Below are 21,256 nucleotides of genomic sequence, written 5' to 3'. Positions count from 1 at the left end.
CGCGAACTCCGTCACGCTGTTGAGACATAGAAGGAAAAATGACGTCATGATGAACAAGGGATATAACCGTCAATCAAAATGTTATGTGTGAATATGACGTCACTGTCTGCTTTTCGCTTTAATATTTCATATTTACTGCAATACACCCGTCCTTGGGCTGTAGGCTCGTTACTCATATTCAGCAAAGATGACGCGTGACTACTCATTTCGTACAATCCTCTCTCGTTAATAAAGTACACAACGCCACCGAAGCCACGTTGTGCCTGAACGAGGTGGCCGCTGCGAAGCGTCAGACCCCCTCCCCCCACCTCGCGTCACGTGACGCGCGTGGCGTTCGTCGAGGCGCGTCACGTGCCAGGCGGTGACGTAACCCGCGTTCGGAAAACCTGTTAACATCACGATGGCGTCACGGACCCGTCTCACGGATACTCGTCGACGAATTGACAGATTATTTGACGTCTCTGTGTTCTGTAAATTGCGTCACGGATCCTTTGATGTCATCTCACGAGACATGTTAACATATCAGAATTGATATTTATCCTGGAGAAGGGTAATTGCTTGAAATGTCGCCTATTGTCGACTTTTCAGGCCGCACATTGTCATTGACCCAATATTTGAGACGTTGTTACCAGCAACATGACATCACATATGTTTTGATGACGTCACGCCGCGGCGTCCGTCAATCTTTCTGTAATAAACGACGTCACGAAACGCTGCGATGAGGTCACCTCGCGGCTCTCAACTCCCCCCCTTTCATCGTCGTCAGTGAAATGACGTCACGACCCGCGCCGGTGACGTCACTGCGGAGCAAAGATGGCGAAGGCGTACGACTACTTGTTCAAACTTCTGCTCATCGGAGACAGCGGCGTGGGCAAGACGTGCGTCCTCTTCAGGTTCTCCGAGGACGCCTTCAACTCCACCTTCATCTCCACCATCGGTGAGACGCCGAGAACAGAGAAGCGCATCTGTGCGCGCGAGCGCGCGCCGTCTCGGTCTCAAGGTGCACCTAGCCTGGCACAAACGCCGTGGTGTCGTCACCACCACTCGGTGGCGAGTGGCGTTTGTTGTTGTGGCCGTGTCGGTGCCGCGGTTGTTGACGGTGGCAGCTTTGGCAACTCGTTTATTCGAGAGGCGGCCGTCAGTGGCGCGGCAGGGCGTGCCCGGTGAGCGAAGCGTACGTGTCCAACGTGATTATACTACTTCTTGATTTGTTATATTCCTTGTACAACGTTATATTCCTCGTACGTGTACAACGTTATATTGCCCTGTGCGCTGCGTGACCATTCCTCAGCCCGCGCTACTCGGTGCGGCCTCGAAAGTTGACGGCGAGGAGCGCGGACGCGTGACGCGTCGACGTTTCAGGCATTCTCGCCGATGTTTTCCTCTGCCTCACTCTCACCACCAAGCCCTCGGGCGGCCTGCTTGTGCATGCTGGTTGGTGGTCGGTCTTCGCTAGGGCTGTCCGAGCTTCAACCCTTGCCCGGTGGTGGCTTCCGAGATCCGACGAGAATCGGGCGCAGTCCGGGTGAAGCGGGTGTTCTCGCACAAGTGGATACAGGCCCAGACAACGAATAAACAAACCTCACTCGGAGGTTATCTCCGTGCAAGGCAGACCGACACGCGCCGAGGCTGTGGTGCTGCCCGGCAAACGTTGTCCGGCGAGAGTTTGAAGCTTGGGAGAATGAGCGGAACAAAATTTACATGAAAGTTCGGGTCGAGGGGGGTGCCGATGTTAGCCTTCTGTAGGCTGCCGATGTTTTTAGACTTCCTTCCCGTCGCATCTTTTTCCCATGTTTATTAAATGACATAATTTTGTATTATTAATATAAACGTAGCAACTTTCGTCTCGTACAAGTTGCATAGTGCTGTTTGTTCCCGGCCGCTTGGTAGGTTCGGGCCTCCTGTGGACCGCTCGGCAACCGTGACTAAAATAAGGCAAGCGTGTGACGCAGCCTTATCCAGAGTTTCAGTCTTAAGTGTTTATCCTGTTCGTGATCGCTTTGGTTTGATTTATTTTGGCACCGGGAAAATCCCATTGGGCAATAATGAATGCCCATTTCCGGCGAGAACCTGGTTACACAATAGACACATTGTTAAAGCAACAACAAGCATCGAACACAATGTTGTGCATGGTCAACTTCCGAATGGCGAGGTCGTGCCTCAATATGGTACCACAAGCACGTACGGAAAGGTATTGTGTGGGCTGAAATAACTATTTGGCGTTTTGTTTACGTGACAAATCTCTTATTGATTGGTCGGGTGGTGGAGGGTTTCGACACATTTATACTTACGCGATCTAACCCAAAAACCTTTATTCTGAATTTCTGTAACACTTTGTACGTATATTCTTGGTTCTTTCGGTAAAGTCACGTATTGTTTCCCTTCTACGTGACTTTACCGAAAGAACCAAGAATATAAATCCCTGCAGTCACGAAAGCTTTAAATGAACACTTTGTACGTATGTTGAACTTCTTTTGCATCGTACGTAGCCAATGGTGCTCATCGGAGGTGCAGGGGGAAGGACAAGAAAACTAAACACAAACAGCAGTTCTAAAGAAATTAGCTTTCAATCTAGCTTTTAAAAGTGCATAGCTCCAGTGGCTTCCTAATATCGAACGGAGAGCGTTCCAGACGGCCACAGAAGCGCATCTGAAAGCGATGCGATAACCGCGTGATGCAGTGTCCGTCCTTACAAAGACAGACACTGCATCGCGCGCTTTCGGATGCGCATTTCTTTAGAACTGCTTTTTGTGTTTAGTGACTTTGAGGATGAAGATGGCCCAATGCCTTTCCCTGCGTAGATTAAGGGGGAGCTGATGAGCGTTTAAAGTTCACAGTGGTGATGGATTCTGTAGGGGGGCATCGAGGGCAAAACGAAGTGCGGAGTGGGGAAATGGAACCAGACTTTTACCGCTCGGCCAACACCAAGTCTGTCAATAATATCACAGTAGTTGAAGATTGAGAGTTTAATGGCACTAACAATATATAATTGTAGTTAGGGTGGAATGCTAAGTTTATTTCAGTACAGGAAGTACATTTTCACATTTATTTTTTTAGAAATAAAATAGCTTGTGATCGAAGATGACACCTCTAGGTATATAAATTTGTCGACAAGTTCAGTTTGTTGAAAGTTGAACGCCATACATTTCGAAGTGGGGACGTTAATTCACCGTTTTCTATACAACGCCAATAGTTTAATCTTGCAGGCGTTAAAACGTTTTAAATCGTTTAGTTGCATTCAGAGTAAGCCAGTGGTATTTATTATCCAGAATGTTGAAGATAAAATCAGGAGTGTCTATCACCGCCGGTGTTGTGCTGAACTTTTTGCTAAAGCCTGATTGCTTTTGGATGAAGTCAGTATATTTCGATTTAAAGCTTTCGTGACTGCAAGGATTCATCTTCTTTGGTTCTTTCGGTAAAGTCACGTGACTTTACCGAAAGAACCAAAGACGATGAAGTCAGTATATTGTATATTTAGTACCTTTTTAAAAATGTTGATCATGATAGGATGACATGAAAATCACTCAGCAGTTATTTGTGCCTCCAGTGGCACCTCCTTTACAAATATGACACACAAAGTCAGTTTTATATTCCTTGGGCACTGAAGAATCCTGGATGGAGAGGTTAAAAATATGAGAGATGGGATCAGCAATGAGGTTTGTGCCACACATTGAAGGGCAAAGGCAAGAGAGATCATTGGCGCCACCCACGAATGGGCTTTGCAATGTAAATAGCATATCAGCGACCGTCTGAGGCAGAGATTCACCTAAAATAAATATGGGAGCAGTGGGGGGGTCTTAGGCAAACTACTCACAGGGGGACCTCGCAGAAAGGGGTTTTTGGTCTGTAAGTTTTCCTGAAGATATGGCCTGCATACGGGAAGTTGGAGTTTCACATTCATGATGTTGGTAGCAGCAGCAGCCAAGCAGGTATCATTGAGTAAACGCTTTGACAGGAGACCACTGTCCTCGACTTTACCTTCAATAAATTTGTTTCGCTTTACAGAAAAGTTTAAGGTCACCAGTAAAGTGTCAGTTTTTCGATGTCTGCACAAGACAACTAACATATTTTCTCAAGTTTAATTCGTTGGTAATATGTATAAATATTACACTGATGCCTTAAAACACCAATAACACACAAGTGTTTTACAACAGGAGTATAATATTTAGTTGTCGTCTTTAATCATGAACAAGTGGGTTTGTTACATCGTATGATCACGACATAGAGACGTCATTTTGGGAGGCCTTCATGCAGCAGTGGATTGATCGTGGCTGGTGGAGGTTGTTTCATGGTTTACTCCCTCGCCAGAGGAATGTGGAATTTCTGCTATTATCTCAGGGCTGTAAACAAGAGATGAGTGTCTCCCCAATGCTCATTTGATTAAGTTTCAAATGTTTTCTCGTAAGATTTTTGCGGCGTTAATTTGAGCTCGCAAGTTACAATTTCTCTCTACTTTATAAATAATAATATATAGTAGGCTAAACTTTCACGCAAAGGCCCTTCAAACTAGAGAGATGATTGAAAGGCTGGCTTGTTGTTGGAGATTAGATTTTTCACTTTGGTGCCTGAAAAGCTGAATAAATTAAATGAAACATTTTATTATTCCATAAACGTGGTGTCATTAAAATATATTGAGTAACAAGGAAACCCTCAAAGATACATGAAGTGGCCTAAGTATATCTGGAGACTCCACTGCTGTTTCATTACAGGTAATTTGCGAAGTTATAATACTGTATTACTTTTATAAAGCTCCTTTGAATGATTATTTTGGCAGAAACAGGGGAGCCAGTTTGGCTTGTAGATTTCGCGTTGAAGACTTGCTGGGGACTTTGGTATAGGCGGATACGTGAAATGGTCGGATATGTGAACACCTGTAGAAAGAGATGGTTTACTCCTTCATTCACAAATAGGTCACTGGACAAAAATAGAGTGCAAACTTCTTCAAACATGGGACAATGCTTGATTGTGCTTCAGTAGTGAGCGAATGTACACAATATTAAGTAAAACATGACCGTGTGAAATGGTCAGACTTATAAACACCCATAAGAGAAGCACAGTTACACCTTGCGCAACTTACTGCACTGGGCATAGGTGGTTAATTAGGTCAGGGTGGTTGTGTGATTGTCGGATATGCAAAGTACGTACTGTGTTGTCATTAGAGTCTCAAGTCCTGTGCTCATGATGATTCTGTGTTGGCTTGTTTCACCAACTCCTAAAGTATTTTTAGTGAAGTGTTTAGTGCCAACGCACGGCAGGGCAGCAAAGGAGTGCCGTGCTGAAACTCACGGGTGGAAGGAGGAGAGGTTTTACATTTTTGCACAAACGTGGATTTTGCTTTTTATTTGTTTTGCCCATAGGGTATCCGCATGGCATCCGTTGATGAAGTGTAGTTGTAGTGTTTTCGCGACTTGCTTCGGTCAGCGTGAACTCTGGCTGGGGCACCGCTCCACGGGGTGTGGCCCTGCACGATAGCGCTCTGCTGGAGGCAATTGTGACGGGGAACAACGCCGTGTATGGTTTATTTATTTATAGTTATTTAACATTCCGTTTGTCGCGTTCACAACTTCGAAGTTTGACTTCTCTGACTTCATTAAAGTTTGTCAGCTTGACCGAGAAAGCTGTCGAAATGTTTGTACAGTGTATTTCGTGAGTTCGGAAAGCTATTTATGCTTAAAGTTAATATGCCGAAGGAGTTTTACCCACAAATTCACGTTTAAATAAGTAGATGTATGTGTTGGACCTAAGACTATCTCGGTAGCACCTGGTCACATCAGATAATCTACACAGAGTTCACTCGTGCTTAGATGGGTCCACCATCCACACAAATAGGTTGTCATTGACTTCAGTGATATATGGTGTGACGTACAGGGCAGTGCTATGATGATTTCAGTGCAGAAAAATTCATTGTTTCTGTACTTCTACGCTTCTGCATTACCTACCCACAAGGACCAGCTTGGTGAAGTATTATCGAATAACCACTGTGACCCACTTGTCCCTCATCGAGCAGAGGATTGGCAGAAGGGCTCTATACATGTGCAATTGTTGTACTGGAAAAGCAGTGTTGAGATACATTGTCCGCACATCCGATTAGCACGGTTGGCTACGTCCGGTGCGAAAGAAGTTCTACATACATGCATTGTCAAGTTATAATAAACTCACGACTCGCCGAGCTGAACTCATTGGGCATCAGCTTTTTTAATCCTTGGTGCATAAAATAGGCGAGGTTGCAATAAAAGGAGGCCGCCCTATTTACGCGCGCTACAAATTAACGGCAGGGGCCACAGCTTGGTGAGGCGTTCACTCGGGAAAGCCGCGCTGGCAGCCTGGGTGTTTTGTGTGTGTGTCGGTATTGAGGTGCAGTCGAGCGGTGATTTGGTGCTCGTTTTACCCAGCGCTACTTTACACGCAGAATCGGCCCACGTCTGCCCGGATTTTTTGGCGATAACTTGAACGAAAGCGGACGGCCTCTTCGGCTTAGTGTGGCAGTAGTTTGGCAGCATTGCTAAGCGGGACGCTAAAACGACTATTGCACTCAAAGCATTTCAGTCTAACATTGCAGGAATATTTATACAAACAGCTTGGTCTTGACCAACCTGTTCTGTTATATGATGGGTGTGCTTTTATGGCCCCACTATAATGGAGGCTTTTACTGTAAGTGTTTATTAATTTGCCTCTACGGGTGGCGTCGTGTCTGCATTGTGTCTGAACCGTGGTAATGTGTAAGTTGACAAATGTGTAATTTATTTTTCAAGGCATTGATTTCAAGATCCGAACAGTCGACTTGGATGGCAAAAAAATCAAGCTTCAAATATGGTGAGGAAACCAGAGACCATTTGAAATGAATTGCTTAGCGTCATAAATGCTTGATGTGTTATTTAATACGTTGACCAATATTGTTAAGCATGGGTGGATCCTCTCCAACATACCGATGTGTTGAAGCAACCATAAGTGTGTACGTTTGTCCACGAGACAACTTTATTTGTACGTGTCTGGTGGGGGAGGGTGTAGACCCACATTGGCATTTTTAACTCGCACGGCGATCTGACCCAGAAATACAATTTGAATCGGTGTGATGTGTGCAGAAAATAGTGACCAATTCAGTATTAACAACATATGCATATGCTGTAAAGTGTAAACTTTGTTCATGATGCAATTCTAATATTTATCTTCATTTTTGCAATTTGCGTGTCTTTATCCTCTCATCAAACCAAGTTGACTGCACTTCACACCTTGTAAAATGTTTACAGAATTACATTTGTTCATTATTCAAGATGTATCACTTTCTTAATGACGATGGCTCCGTTTTCTGCTTTCTTGACGCGCGTATTTGCAGGGACACAGCTGGTCAGGAGCGATTCAGGACCATCACGACGGCGTACTACAGGGGCGCCATGGTAGGGGAGCGACTTACGGGTTTTCTCACTGATGATGCGACGCCTGAGCAGATAGAAATTGACTGCCGTGGAGCGGCTCGGCCGCACTTGAAGTTGGGGGTTCCCCACTACGAGCTGATGGCTCCTGGTGGTCACTGTCGATCACCAGACAGGATCCACAAAATGTCATTGTATTCAAATTTTAGTTTTATTTGGGTGCAGTTGTGAACAACAGCCATATCAAACATTATTACATCTGTTTCGATTTAAAGCTTTCGTGACTGCAATGATTCATCTTTTTTATTTTATTCTCATTCTACGTGACTTTACCGAAAGAACCAAAGAAGATTATTACATCTGACCAGCATAATCATTGGTTCACTGCAGCTCAAAGACTCAGTCCCTACAAGACGTGAGGTGAAGTTAGGAGATTTCCATGTGCTCGGCCTTTGAAGGCCTGAAGACCAGAATCGGTGATTTCGCCGACAACGTGTTGAGGGGAGGCAGTTCCATATCCATACAGCAGAGTGAGGAAGAAGGCAGCTTCTGTCCGGGTGGCACGGTGTCTTTCATACGGGGGTGGAAGCATGGCCTGAAGGTTCGTGGGGCAGTGGTTGGTGCGCATTTTGTACAGGACTGTGACGGTAGCAACTTGTCGACTCAGTACTGAGCCGACTGTGTTGTGCACTCTCGTGTATTTCAAAAAGATCGGCATCATCAGCGTCCATGGGCGGCGTGACGCGGCCTAGCGGTTGTGCGCTCGCTGCTCATTGCGGAAGTTTGTGGTTCGAGTCTCACGGGCAGACCTGGTTATTACTGCGGGTGTTTTAACCGCAAGAAATACGCGTCATCTGCTTCACAGTTGATGGTAAAGATCCTGTCATGTCGTTCACATGAGTAGGCCGTTACGTGCCAGTATCTCGGTACCAATTTTGGCAATTTTTTGTTAAAATTCCCCACACATTGCTTATAAATAGCAATTATCATAGCCCCCTACTGTGAAAGCTTGGCCAAGACCCTTCTGGGAAAGGCCATGACACTCGGTGAGACTTTCCTGGGTAAACAAACACCTCTGATTAGCATGGTTGGTTATGTACGGTGTGAAAGAAGTTCTACATACTTATATACAATGATAAATACTAATAATCTATGGCTCATTGTTGCAAGTAGGGAAACTCGGGATTCCAAAAATACCACCGTGATATTTGTCCACAAATTAGTTGGTACACCATGTTGGGCTGTGTCCGGAAAGCCACGGCATCCAGACGGTGGTTGTGCCCTGCTGTTAGCTTCCTCCATAAGGGATCGTTCCACATTTCCATTTTGGTTTGCCCCTCCCCTAACTGGTGACTTCGCTGTTTGGTGTTTACAATATCCATTGATCCATTATTGTTACGGCGCAGAGACTCGCAAAACACTTATTGGCATTTATATGACGGCCGACGAATCAAGGCGTGTTCACGATTTTATCATGCGTTCTAAGTGCCATGCGTAACATTAACAATGTTTGTGTGTTTTGTGCTTAGGGAATTATGCTCGTGTACGACATCACAAACGACAAGTCGTTTGAAAACATAAAAAACTGGATACGAAATATCGAAGAGGTAACGACGCCGCCGATCTATCGCACGCAAGCATTTTTTGCGCTCATTTTTTGCGTTTCGCTCGTTTTTAAAATGACATTGGATGTTGCGACTATGAAGGGTGCCTTAGGCTGTCATAGAGTTAAGTAAATTGCATGGCATGTTCACGGTTCGGTTGCTACTGTACTCTACACATACAAATCGATTTGTGTTATGCCTGTTACAGAAGCAATGCACAACTGTAGAAACGGTCTCAATCTGTCGTGAATGATGATGTTACCGTTTTAAAGAAAGTACATTGCGTTGGTAGTGAACGTCACAACCGCACTCGCCCGAAATGCGCCCCGGAGCCACATAGGGTTGAGCCTGGAGAAGTGCGTAAAAATGTTTTTTACTCCTCAAAGTATCACCCCTCCACTCCGTCTCCTCCAACCTCCACTGAGCTTTACCCCTCGCGTCCCCCCACCCAGCCCCGTCTGACCGTATGTTTTATCTTCCCTTGTTTTTTTTTATTTCTCTTCAATAAAATACTTCTGCTAAAATAAAAAAATTAAAGCGTGTTATATAGGCCCCTGCCCTGGGAATATGTGTTTAGTAGCAAAGGGTAGTACAGCAAAATACATCATTACATTGTACTTCGATGCTCCCACTTGGGCTCCCCACATTCACCAACTTGCACTGACTAGCGTGGGTTAAGTGTGTACGGCCATTTAACCCCCATGACCTATAAGGCTTAGGGAGGCCCTCATCCAGCAGTAGTTTGGCATAAGGCCTGTAGGTTGTGCTTGTATACGAGTCACTTAAGCAATGCATTTATGGGGATCCCAACTTTGTGCGCTCTAGTTTGTATTCGTGTTATTTCACTTGTGTACCCAGGAAAGCCTCACTGGGTCTCAAGACTCGGGAGGATCCTGCCTAGTTTTTTGCTGAAATAGGCGATGTTGCTACGTGGAATCCCAGTTTAATACTGTTGCAGGTACATTTTTCCGCCTTTGGGATGGTTATCAAGTGCCAGTTACATTTTGATTCTTTTCTTTTACTTTAGAAAGAAACCATGAAACCAAATTTACTTTTTTCAGTCGGGTGTTAGCCGCTGAGGGCTTCTTTCTTCTTATTCCATTCCTGCTGCTCCCTGCCCCCGATGTATACTTTATTTTGTATTGAGGGTGATATTGACACTTAAAATAATGATTGATTGAAACTGGAGAAAACCGATGCAGAACAGGGAGGGGAATGTAAACTCTGTTTAGAAAGGCGCCCGAGGTGGGAAGCGATCCCATTGCTGTGAGGCACGTGTGTTGCCACTGTGCCCAGCCTTCCCCAAAAAACGTCACCTCCATTAATCCGCACGCCTCTTTGTCTTCTCCAGCACGCCTCCGCCGACGTGGAGCGGATGATTCTGGGAAACAAGTGCGACATGAACGACCGCCGGCAGGTGTCCCGGGAGAGGGGCGAGAAGGTCAGAGCAGATTTAAATATCAGCCCTGAACTGGGCACTCGCGCACCTCGCCGCTTAAACGTTGGCGACGCACCACGGTGGCATGGGGACGGCCACTGCGAGTAGCCTACGCTGACTGGCGTGCAGCTTGCCATGCGCCCTCGTGTGGATGCACTGAAGTGTTGCCCCCCCCCACCTCACCCCCCACGTGCGTGGGTTTTCTCTGGGCGCTCCGGTTTCCTGCTGCGTGAGTAATAAACACGCTCATCGTTAATTGGCTGAAACACGTTAAAATAAAAACCCCGCTGCTACAGGACCCTCCTCACTGAGAGCCCTATGACTCGGGAGTGGCTTTCCTGGATAATGAAATACATCGATTGTTGTGCTGTACTTGTGTGGTTACACGCCTGTGCTCCTCACCTTCACCGACATACTGACCAGCGTGGTGAAGTATCCTCAAATATCCCCCACGACCCGTACAGTGCAGGGAGGTCATCTTCCAGCAGTGGATTCACATACTGCTGATCAAGTAACGATAAAGTAAATTATACATATGGTATTTAAATGTTTTTTTAGATTGCAAAAGCCTGTTTTCTGTGCAAATCGGTTAAATGTCAATCTTTGTGTGAGAAAATTGAGCTTCATAGCTCATTGGATTTCTCCAGATGAAGAAAAGGTTCTGATTCTGTGTTACATTCTGACCACAGTTTGCCTCGGAGTATGGGATTAAATTCATGGAGACAAGTGCCAAAGCGAGCATAAATGTGGAGGAGGTAAGAAATAATTTGTTTCATTTATAAATTTGCTTTTCACCATTCATTTAGCGTGCGGCTATTACGTATTGGTACCGTTTCACGACATATATATTCTGTTAGTATGGTGCGGCCTTGCCACGTGCAATATTAAATGAGTAATTTGCCGGTCGTTATTTTAAATTCGGCAAATTTGGACCAATGGCGCCGGCACACGATGGCCTGCTCGTTTCCATTGATGTCACGGGATCTTTTAACGGCTGCTGCGAAGTTGAGGGCACGTTTCTTTCCGGTTAATCCACCCACAGTATTAGACGGGGTGTTGGCCTGCCGCATTAGAATCTCGGCAACAAACGGCGAATGCACTACTGCTGGGCCATGTCACCGTTTTGGTAGCAGAGCGCAGCGTGTTGGGGTTGTCAACATCTTGTTTTTATTGACATCACACACATTCCAGACCCCGTACAATTAGACACCAGAGAGGTGTGTTATAAGGTCTTAACTTGGCATGAGCTTTGCAAACTATTCACTTTCTTAACCAAGTCACATTTACTGATATATTCTACAATTCCCCAGGAACAAATCACCTCAAGTGGAGTGATCTCATCAGATCTTGGAAGCTAAGCAGAGTTAAGCCTGGATCGTGCTTGGATGGGCAGCCACCAAGCTCAAAGAGGGTGTCATAGGGCTGTGGGACTTCAGGGTAGTGTGGGTGGCAGAAGAGCCGAGGCGCTACGAATCGGGCGAGCCGAGTTGGCATCCCGCTCATGGCCAACACCAGTGACGATTATCTGAACTGGTCCTACACCATGTACTCATTTGAGGCTGACCTCAAATGAGTACATGGTGTACAGTGAGGGAAAAAAGTATTTGATCCCCTGCTGATTTTGTACGTTTGCCCACTGACGAAGAAATTATCAGTCTATAATTTTAATGGTAGGTTTATTTGAACAGTGAGAGACAGAATAACAACAAAATCCAGAAAAACGCATGTCAAAAATGTTATAAATTGATTTGCATTTTAATGAGGGAAATAAGTATTTGACCCCTCTGCAAAACATGACTTAGTACTTGGTGGCAAAACCCTTGTTGGCAATCACAGAGGTCAGACGTTTCTTGTAGTTGGCCACCAGGTTTGCACACATCTCAGGAGGGATTTTGTCCCACTCCTCTTTGGAGGTCTTCTCCAAGTCATTAAGGTTTCGAGGCTGACGTTTGGCAACTCGAACCTTCAGCTCCCTCCACAGATTTTCTATGGGATTAAGGTCTGGAGACTGGCTGGCCACTCCAGGACCTGAATGTGCTTCTTCTTGAGCCACTCCTTTGTTGCCTTGGCCGTGTGTTTTTGGTCATTGTCATGCTGGAATACCCATCCACGAAACATTTTCAATGCACTGGTTGAGGGAAGGAGGTTCTCACCCAAGATTTCACGGTACATGGCCCCGTCCATCGTCCCTTTGATGCAGTGAAGTTGTCCTGTCCCCTGAGCAGAAAAACACCCCCAAAGCATAATGTTTCCACCTCCATGTTTGACGGTGGGGATGGTGTTCTTGGGGTCATAGGCAGCATTCCTCCTCCTCCAAACACGGCGAGTTGAGTTGATGCCAAAGAGCTCCATTTCGGTCTCATCTGACCACAACACTTTCACCCAGTTGTCCTCTGAATCATTCAGATGTTCATTGGCAAACTTAAGACGGGCATGTATATGTGCTTTCTTGAGCAGGGGGACCTTGCGGGCGCTGCAGGATTTCAGTCCTTCACGGCGTAGTGTGCTACCAATTGTTTTCTTGGTGACTATGGTCCCAGCTGCCTTGAGATCATTGACAAGATCCTCCCGTGTAGTTCTGGGCTGATTCCTCACTGTTTTCATGATCATTGCAACTCCACGAGGTGAGATCTTGCATGGAACCCCAGGCCGAGGGAGATTGACAGTTCTTGTGTGTTCCATTTGCAAATCATCGCACCAACTGTTGTCACTTTCTCACCAAGCTGCTTGGCAATGGTCTTGTAGCCCATTCCAGCCTTGTGTAGGTCTACAATCTTGTCCCTGACATCCTTGGAGAGCTCTTTGGTCTTAGCCATGGTGGAGAGTTTGGAATCTGATTGATTGATTGTTTTTGTGGACAGGTGTCTTTTATACAGGTAACGAGCTGAGATTAGGAGCACTCCCTTTAAGAGTGTGCTCCTAATCTCAGCTCGTTACCTGTATAAAAAACACCTGGGAGCCAGAAATCTTTCTGATTGAGAGGGGGTCAAATACTTATTTCCCTCATTTAAATGCAAATCAATTTATAACATTTTTGACATGCGTTTTTCTGGATTTTTTTGTTGTTATTCTGTCTCTCACTGTTCAAATAAACCTACCATTAAAATTATAGACTGATCATTTCTTTGTCAGTGGGCAAACGTACAAAATCAGCACGGGATCAAATACTTTTTTCCCTCACTGTAGGTGTATTAGCGTCGCCACCGGGGAGACAAAGGCGGCCAGGTGTGATGCTGGTCACTCACCCCCTCGTGCAAATTATTGGCCTTCATAGGTGCCTGGTAACAGCACTCGCCCAAAAACGGATGAGTAAACTAACCCTGCTTGCGTCTAATTATATTCCGAATCGTCAGACAGGTATTAGTGTGGTAAGGTGATCTCTCTGAGCCAATGCCGCTGTTGTTGTTGTTGTGTGTTTCCAACAGGCTTTTTTCACCCTAGCAAGAGACATAAAGGCAAAAATGGACAAGAAATTTGTAAGTCCTGTGCACAGTGAGCAAAGCCTTTGAAAGCAGCTTCCAACTCCTTTGCACTTCTGCATCGTCGACTGTGAACTGTTAACGTTAAACTCTCTCACTTTTGAAGTGCAGAGTTTTTATGATGCCAAAATGCAGTTGTCACGAGTTTGAGAAACCGGTGACAGCTGACCTATATCTTCTTTGGTTCTTTCGGTAAAGTCACGTAGAATGAGAATAAAATAATAAAATAACACTATAAAATTCTCACGACGTTTCGGCCACAACGCAAGCGGCCGTTTTCGTGTGGCCGAAACGTCGTGAGAATTTTATTGTGTTATTTTATTTTCATTCTACGTGACTTTACCGAAAGAACCAAAGAAGATACATCCTTGCAGTCACGAAAGCTTTAAATCGAAACTGACTTATAGTTGAGTGGAAGATATCTAAAATATATGTCAGTGCGTATACGTTTACATTTACTGAATACCGTGTGTTATAAATGTGATATATATTTGTATCTATAATATCTGAATCATCACAATAAGGTATCCATGGCAGTGTCTGAGTACACATTCTCAACCTATTAATTGCTGGGTACACCATTACATCCGTAGCCTATGTATGCCTTCTTTACAGTTGACTTTGCTGCAATGTATTTTCTCTCGTGTGCGTGGTTCGCTGCATCTGCTCTAAATGGGGGGGGGGGGCAGGGTAATGGTTATCCCTGCTGTGTAGGGGTAACTGACCACACCGCACCTGGGATAATGGCTGTCCTGCTAATTTGGTAGGCTTTTGTAACCCGTTCCGAGACATCTGCACGTTGCAGGGTGAGCCCCATTCACCGCTGAATCTCGTAACACGCAAGCGCTTTGTGTTCATTTTATTTAGAGACGCAAAGCACCGTTGTTTTTAAAGACGTTGTATACGACTGCACTCTATGATATCTGATGCCAAACTGTGCCACATGCCCTCCCGCATGGGAGCCTCGGTACCGATAAAGTTATTTTAGTTTTCTTCCGATGACGTACATCATCGGAAAGGGTTAACAGTGAGGTCACTGAGCCGGCACAGCTGAGATCCTGGGTTGGATTCTGTGTTTCATCCACACCGTGGTTAAACTGGGTTCTCGAGTGTATGTGAGTCGTAGGTTACCGCGCAGCGCTGATCAATTACTTCACGAAAAATAAACCCTGTTGAATGAGATGTTTTAGCTCTTCGGCAAATTTAAGCTCTGAAAATTATACAAAAACGGTTTGCTTGAGGTGCGTCAACTACTCTTTGTAATGCACATATGGGGAGTGGTAGTGTAGCAGTTAGCCCTGTGTCCTACTTAACCCAGCGATTCGAGTTCGTTTCCCGCTCACGGCCAACACCACCACCACTAACTATTATCTGAACTGGTCCTGGGCCTCCCCGAGGTTGACTTGGCATCAAATTAGTACCTGGCGCGGTGTGTAAACAAAGGTGGCCGGGCTTGATGTTGGCCACCCACCCCTTTGTGAGCTGTGCTGGCCTTCATACAACACTTGCCCCATCAGTCTGTTAAAAGGCTATACGGGGGGTGCTTATATTTTGTATTTGTAAAGCAATACAATTTACAGTTGCAGTGTGAGATTTCTCAGGATTGTGTCGGTTTGTCTAATGCAGTGCTCATCTGTGTAAAGTCAAACTTTGCTCATTGAGAGGATGGTCACTCTCCGCTGCTGCTCCCATAGTTTACAGTTTGAATCCGGCAAGCCACCCTGGTTAATACTGCAGGTCTATTAACATTACAATGCACATCTCCTGTTTCACAGTGAAAAGAGTAGGCCATTGTCTGCCGACATCATGGTACAAAACTGCCTAATTTGAAATATTACCCACAAAGCACTGTACTCAAATGAGATTGCACGTAGTAACATCATCGCCTCCTATAAAACTATTGCACACTGTGTCCGTGAAGCACAATGCTTTTGTAAATATCCCTGCGCAATAATATTGGCTTGAATGCCACATTTTCTGAATTATGATCATAGTTTGTAACTCTATTCCCCTGCCATGCTTTCTGCTGACTCCCTGCTCATGTGTTTTAAGTCCAGGCGTTTGAGACCTTCCTCGTCGCATCTGCCCATGGCTGTGACTGCCTCTCTCTCGAAAATAAATACTGCACTTTGTCTTGAGGTGTAGGCCGTGTTCAGGTGCTTCACAAATACATCGTTGTATTTTTATTTGTTTTACAGGAGGGCATTTCTCACCAAGACAACAGTGTGCTCCAGATGAACCAAACGCAACAGCCAAAGAAGTCCAGCTTTTTCAAATGCACTATCCTGTGACTTGCTCGATTATAAGACACGAGGGATGGGGCGGGGCAACTGCAAACAAAAGGCACTGAGAGAATAAAAAAACTAATTTAAGCAACAACTCTACGAAGCCGCATCTCGGCAGTCTTCCAGCACCTTCCTTAGCGTGGACTTCCCACTCCATTGAGAGCCTTGTGGTGATTTGGACCATGCTGCCACCCGACTACTGGAAGAAAGATCAAGATCGATCATTAATTAAATCGGCTGTTTGGGGATGGGAGGGGGGTGGAACCAAACATCTTAATTTCGTACTTAAAGTTCTTCCATTCCAGCCACCGACAGTCATCTGTGAGAAGACTCTAAATGAGACTTTGAATAAGGCTGGACACATCTGGATATATTAAGCCATACAGTTGTGGACTTTACACTTTGATCAGGTGTTTTTGACGTTCTTTTGCAGTGGCATTACGGGGCAAGGCTGCAGGAGCTACACGAGTCTCCATGTGAATCTTTGTACATAGCACCCACAGTTGGTGTTGGCCGTTGTTTGAAGTGATTTTCACGACGCTCTTAAAAATGTATAAACAGTAACTATCATAACTTATGAGTTATTCCTTATACTGACAGAAATATTTCTAGTTTGGCATATGCAGACATCTAAAGTATTTTTTTTATTTCATTTAAGGATTTTTTTCATAAGCCACAATATCAATATCACAAATATTGCACCCATTGCACACTGTTTAAGGGCCTATTACAGCTTGATAAATGTTCTTGTAATAAGGTAAGTCATCAGCACTTATATATAAATATCAGCATTATCCCTATCTGAAAGGCATTAAATGGTGTTGCATTGCAAATTGGATGTACATGTTATGGTTACTTGAATATTGATCTGCCTTACATTTTTATTTGCTGTGCCTAAAGTCTAAAAGTTTACAGCGTGTATGAAACGTTGTGTATGCCTGTATAATGGTTTTTAAAAGAGACGGACAACATTCTTCATCTTTGCCACATGATGGATCATCCCGTGTGTGCATGAACTGCTGCCTTTGTAAGATCTCGCAGAAAGCCCGGAGGGCTGGCTTATTAAACATGCCGCCAGTTTTCCAAGATTTTCTGAGAAGAACTCAATTTTCACGCTCGAGGTGGTTTCCTGGAATACATTGGTTCGAGACAAAAAAAATACACTTGTGAAGTTAGTTAAAACATCGTTTTGGACTGTGATTCTTAAGGGTTTTTGTGCAGAAGAGGGAGCGTCATGACCCATGCTTCTCCCTCAAGAACTGCTGCCTGGCCGTTTACGCCTCCCAACTCTTTTTGCCGCTATAGCCAGAATTTGAAACTGTGATTATTTTGCATTCCAGTGTTCCATCTCGAGAGGTGACGCCAAGAAATCACGACGGCTTCCTCGCGGTGCTTGATAGTAACCGCCGTGACGAACACTCGCCTGACACTTTCTCCCCATAGTTCACTCTTTCCTTACTCGGCATTAACAGCTGATGCGCTTAAATTAGTTCTTAAGACGTTTGGGGTTCATTTATGAATGATGGCTGTTGGGTGCATAATGGCACACGTCTGCATTGCATGTGAATGCCTAGTTCTAGGTGGCCGGTGGTATATTCAGAGGTGTCTGTTTTGAATCGAGTGCTGCGATGGGAGAAATCCTCATTCGGTGGTGAGCACAAACACTTTGTAAATGCCATGGTAATGTATTAGCCATGGGGCTCGTGTAAGGGCGATGTGGGTTCCAGGCTTTTTGTACAAGTGGTGTTCCTCAGTGCTTACAAAATAAGAACTATAGATGCCCAATAACCCGTTATCAAACCCATGTTGGAGTGCAAAAATGTGGGGAGAAAGAATATGCATTTACCTGGTTGCATAGCACCAACCTTAGCTACCCAACTGTTTTAAGTAATGCGATAAGGTTGCTCATGGTTTGTCTGCTTGTCATAGTTTATATCGTAGCGCTAAAATATACTGTATGCATATATTGTTCTGTATTGAAAACCTGCTTTAACATTGTGGGCAATGTGTGGGGTTTTTTTTGTTTGAAACACAAGTCTGGGTACAAGCAGAAGCAATGGATGATTTGACAGTGTGCCAAGTGGCGTGGGTCGTGTCGCGACGATTGATCTCGTTCCCGTAGCGCTCACGATACACGAGCGGCATTGTACCACACTGGTCATGTTTTATCGTCACTTGTCTGGTCTGTAATGAAGCCTCCATTATATATCGGGGACTTGCATGAATAAAAGGGAATAAACAGTGAAGGCATTGGGAGGGGCTACAACATTTATGATTGTATCCCTTCCCAATAAAGTGTGATGTCAACTGTGGATATTTACCGCATACATTTTTGGCCAGCATGCACATTTATGATGTAACGGAGAATGTGGTGGTTTATTCACCAGTTTTCGAGTAAGGCATCCCAAAGTATAATTTATTATCCCAGGACTTCACAACGGCCATGCGTAATCTACACGTCCGACTGAAGACGCGCCGCGTGTTGGTACCGTGTCGGCTCTGACCCGTGAAACTCCGTATTACACCAGTTTGGTCATACCTGTTGGGGGGTTTTTAGGAGGAGGGGGGGGGTGGACCAAGCATGATTGTGGTCGCTTAAGACCTCGTGTACCACTGCGCTCGAGTCCGTGCTGTCACCGTAAGCGTTTACATTTTAATGAACCCTCACGCCCCTCTGCTTTTACGATGTTTTGAAAGTTGCTTGGTGGCTGTGTCGTGGGAGTCGCCGTGGCTGGCACGAGGCCCGCTGCGAGGAATGGAATTGGACTCCCCCATCCGGCGTCTTGCCCCGAGCCCTCGGCGCCTGCCGCTCCACGAGCCGGGGGCTCCGAGTGCAGTGGCGCTCGCGGCACTCGGTCGATGCGCCGGTGGCGGGTGCGGGTGCGGGGCGACGTTCCGCACGGGAGGTGCGTGGTTGGGTGCATTCCTGGCGCGCATGATCACGCGTTTACCGTACATGGGACTCGTCGTGAAAACTCCACTCACGTGGGCGTCCAAGAGGTGCCGTACCTTGACTTGCCAGGAGAAGGCAGTATAGCAAAGTGGACGAATCACCATCTTTCGCCAGCGGTACAGAGATAGTTGTTGCTCACACGCGCACGTGGAGTTTATCTGAATGCTCCGGTTTCTTCCCAATTGCGTACAAGCACTCGTGAATTGGCAAAAAAAAAGTTTAAATAAAAGCCCAAGGGAGGTCCTTCCGGAGACTTCTCTCGCGCTGTCGAGGCCGGAATGAGTTCACTGCCCAATGCGGTGACGCCAAGTCATTGGTTGTGAGAGGAACGTACCAGTCTGAAGCATTTCTGTTTTAATTGCCAAGCCGCAAAGGCACACGGATTTGTAGGCGTGTCCGTTCACTGTGGACATGGATAGCCCTTTGATCAGTCCTTTGCTGGATTGATGGCCTCCCCATGTGCGGGGATTTAGGAAATATAAGCCCATACTGTACTTTTCACCACGTTTGACTGGATTGTTGAAGGCCGGGAGCAGGGTGGCGAGATGTTAACTACCTCGCCTGGCATGCAGGAGGTCGTGGGTTCGATCCTGACACCTGCTGTATGTTTGGAGTGCATTTTCTCTCTATCCCCGTGGATTTTTCTCCGGGTCTTCCGGTTTTTACCTCCACATTTAGAATCAACACTCGTTTAGAGTATTTGGCTGCTATAAATTTCCACGCGATAAGCCACTTCGTTGAACTATAATTTGCGACCAGGTCGCTTCTTAAAAAGAGCTACACCGCTCAGCGAGCCTTACCTGGTAAAATAAAAAATAGCTTTAATAGTTGCAGAGTTGTGGGAGCACATTTGTGTTCTGTACAGCAACGCGTTTTTGCGACATTGCCCTCTGCTGGCCACGAAGCACAGCTCCAAACGGTGGTGGTGGTGGTGCTGGTCACCCATCAAAGCGGCCTCGGGGCTCCACCGGCTGCTTTGCTTTCGGTGAGGCGCATTCCGAGTGAGTTAGCCAGCGGAATTTATTGTGCACCGAGTACAAATACAAACATGTGACAAACCTTACCAATTGGTGGTGGCGGGTGTAACAACACATTTACGCGATCTAACCCAAAAAAACCTGTTATGGACACGTAGCTGTACGCTGCTGGTTACATTATCACTTTATCAGAAGGCGCTGTTTCATGCAAGCGTGAATCTCTCATCGATACCCCCATACATCCCACAATAAGTCTTACAATGAATGTAAATTTGCGTTAATTCTGTACGTTGCCAGGATTCAAACTTAGCCACGGCTCTTCTGTGGCTGGAGTGAGCCGGCTGAAAGCCATGGGCCGGTTCTGAGCATGATCTTGGCCCATGTTCAGGAAGTCTATGAGCTGAGCCAAGCCATGTGTCTTTGCAAAACAAACGAGCGGCTCAAGCCTGAGGCTGAGCCGAAGTTAATAATACGGCTCTTCGTAGACGCTAATCATTCATCGTATGCAGACATTCTACCGTTCAGCTGCTGTTTCTGTGATGAATTGTTACTCTTTTACACGTTGAGCTCTATGTACATTCGGAATGCCTGTAGTTTATACCTATGCAAAATGAGTTTGTTTTGCTATTGCACGCAGTAGGGGGGACACGTCATGTAGTGAGTGATCTCGCGCTGACACTTCCCAGACGGTTACAATTGCTGCTTTGAGGTCATGGTTTGCCGAACGCGCCTGCTGATTTTCTCTTGTTTTTAATCGTGTAAAGACCACCGAACGTAATAAATGCATTTGCATATAAAACGCGTCGTCCCTTGATGATTTGATGCAATAGAAGCGTGGAAGGGTGGTGGCGCAGTGGCGACACTCGTGGCTCGCAGCCGGAACGCCATGGGTTCGATATCCCGTTTGGGCGCTTTTCTGTGTGGAGTTTGTGTTCTCCCCGTTCTGCATGGATATTCTCTGGGTGCCTTCCCATAGCTAAAACACACATTGCAAAGGGTATTGGCCAGACATCTCAGTACCGAATAGTTACCCTCAAATCAGTGAATTAATGTGCAGTATGTTGAACTTCTTTAGCACCGTACGTAGACAACCTTGCTAATTGGAGGTGCGGGGTGGAAATGGGGACGGAATGCCCCTGAGTTTGGTTGG

General features: G+C 45.7%; 1 protein-coding gene across 1 annotated transcript; it reads left to right on the top strand.

Moving 5' to 3' along the window:
• The first annotated feature begins 745 nt into the window (after positions 1-745).
• Positions 746-20,905, top strand: LOC116953459 (ras-related protein Rab-8A-like). Its single transcript, XM_032973675.2, has 8 exons — positions 746-937; positions 6,753-6,813; positions 7,334-7,394; positions 8,900-8,977; positions 10,326-10,415; positions 11,102-11,167; positions 13,838-13,888; positions 16,090-20,905. Exons 1-8 carry the CDS (start codon positions 814-816, stop codon positions 16,180-16,182), a joined length of 624 nt encoding a protein of 207 aa, XP_032829566.2. The 5' UTR covers positions 746-813; the 3' UTR covers positions 16,183-20,905.
• Positions 20,906-21,256: the final 351 nt, after the last annotated feature.

Source organism: Petromyzon marinus, chromosome 52 (assembly GCF_048934315.1).
Source record: "Petromyzon marinus isolate PM22_M1 ecotype Great Lakes invasive population chromosome 52, UKy_Petmar_22M1.pri1.0, whole genome shotgun sequence".
Taxonomy (NCBI): domain Eukaryota; kingdom Metazoa; phylum Chordata; class Hyperoartia; order Petromyzontiformes; family Petromyzontidae; genus Petromyzon; species Petromyzon marinus.
This window is presented reverse-complemented; position numbering and strand designations above follow the sequence as displayed.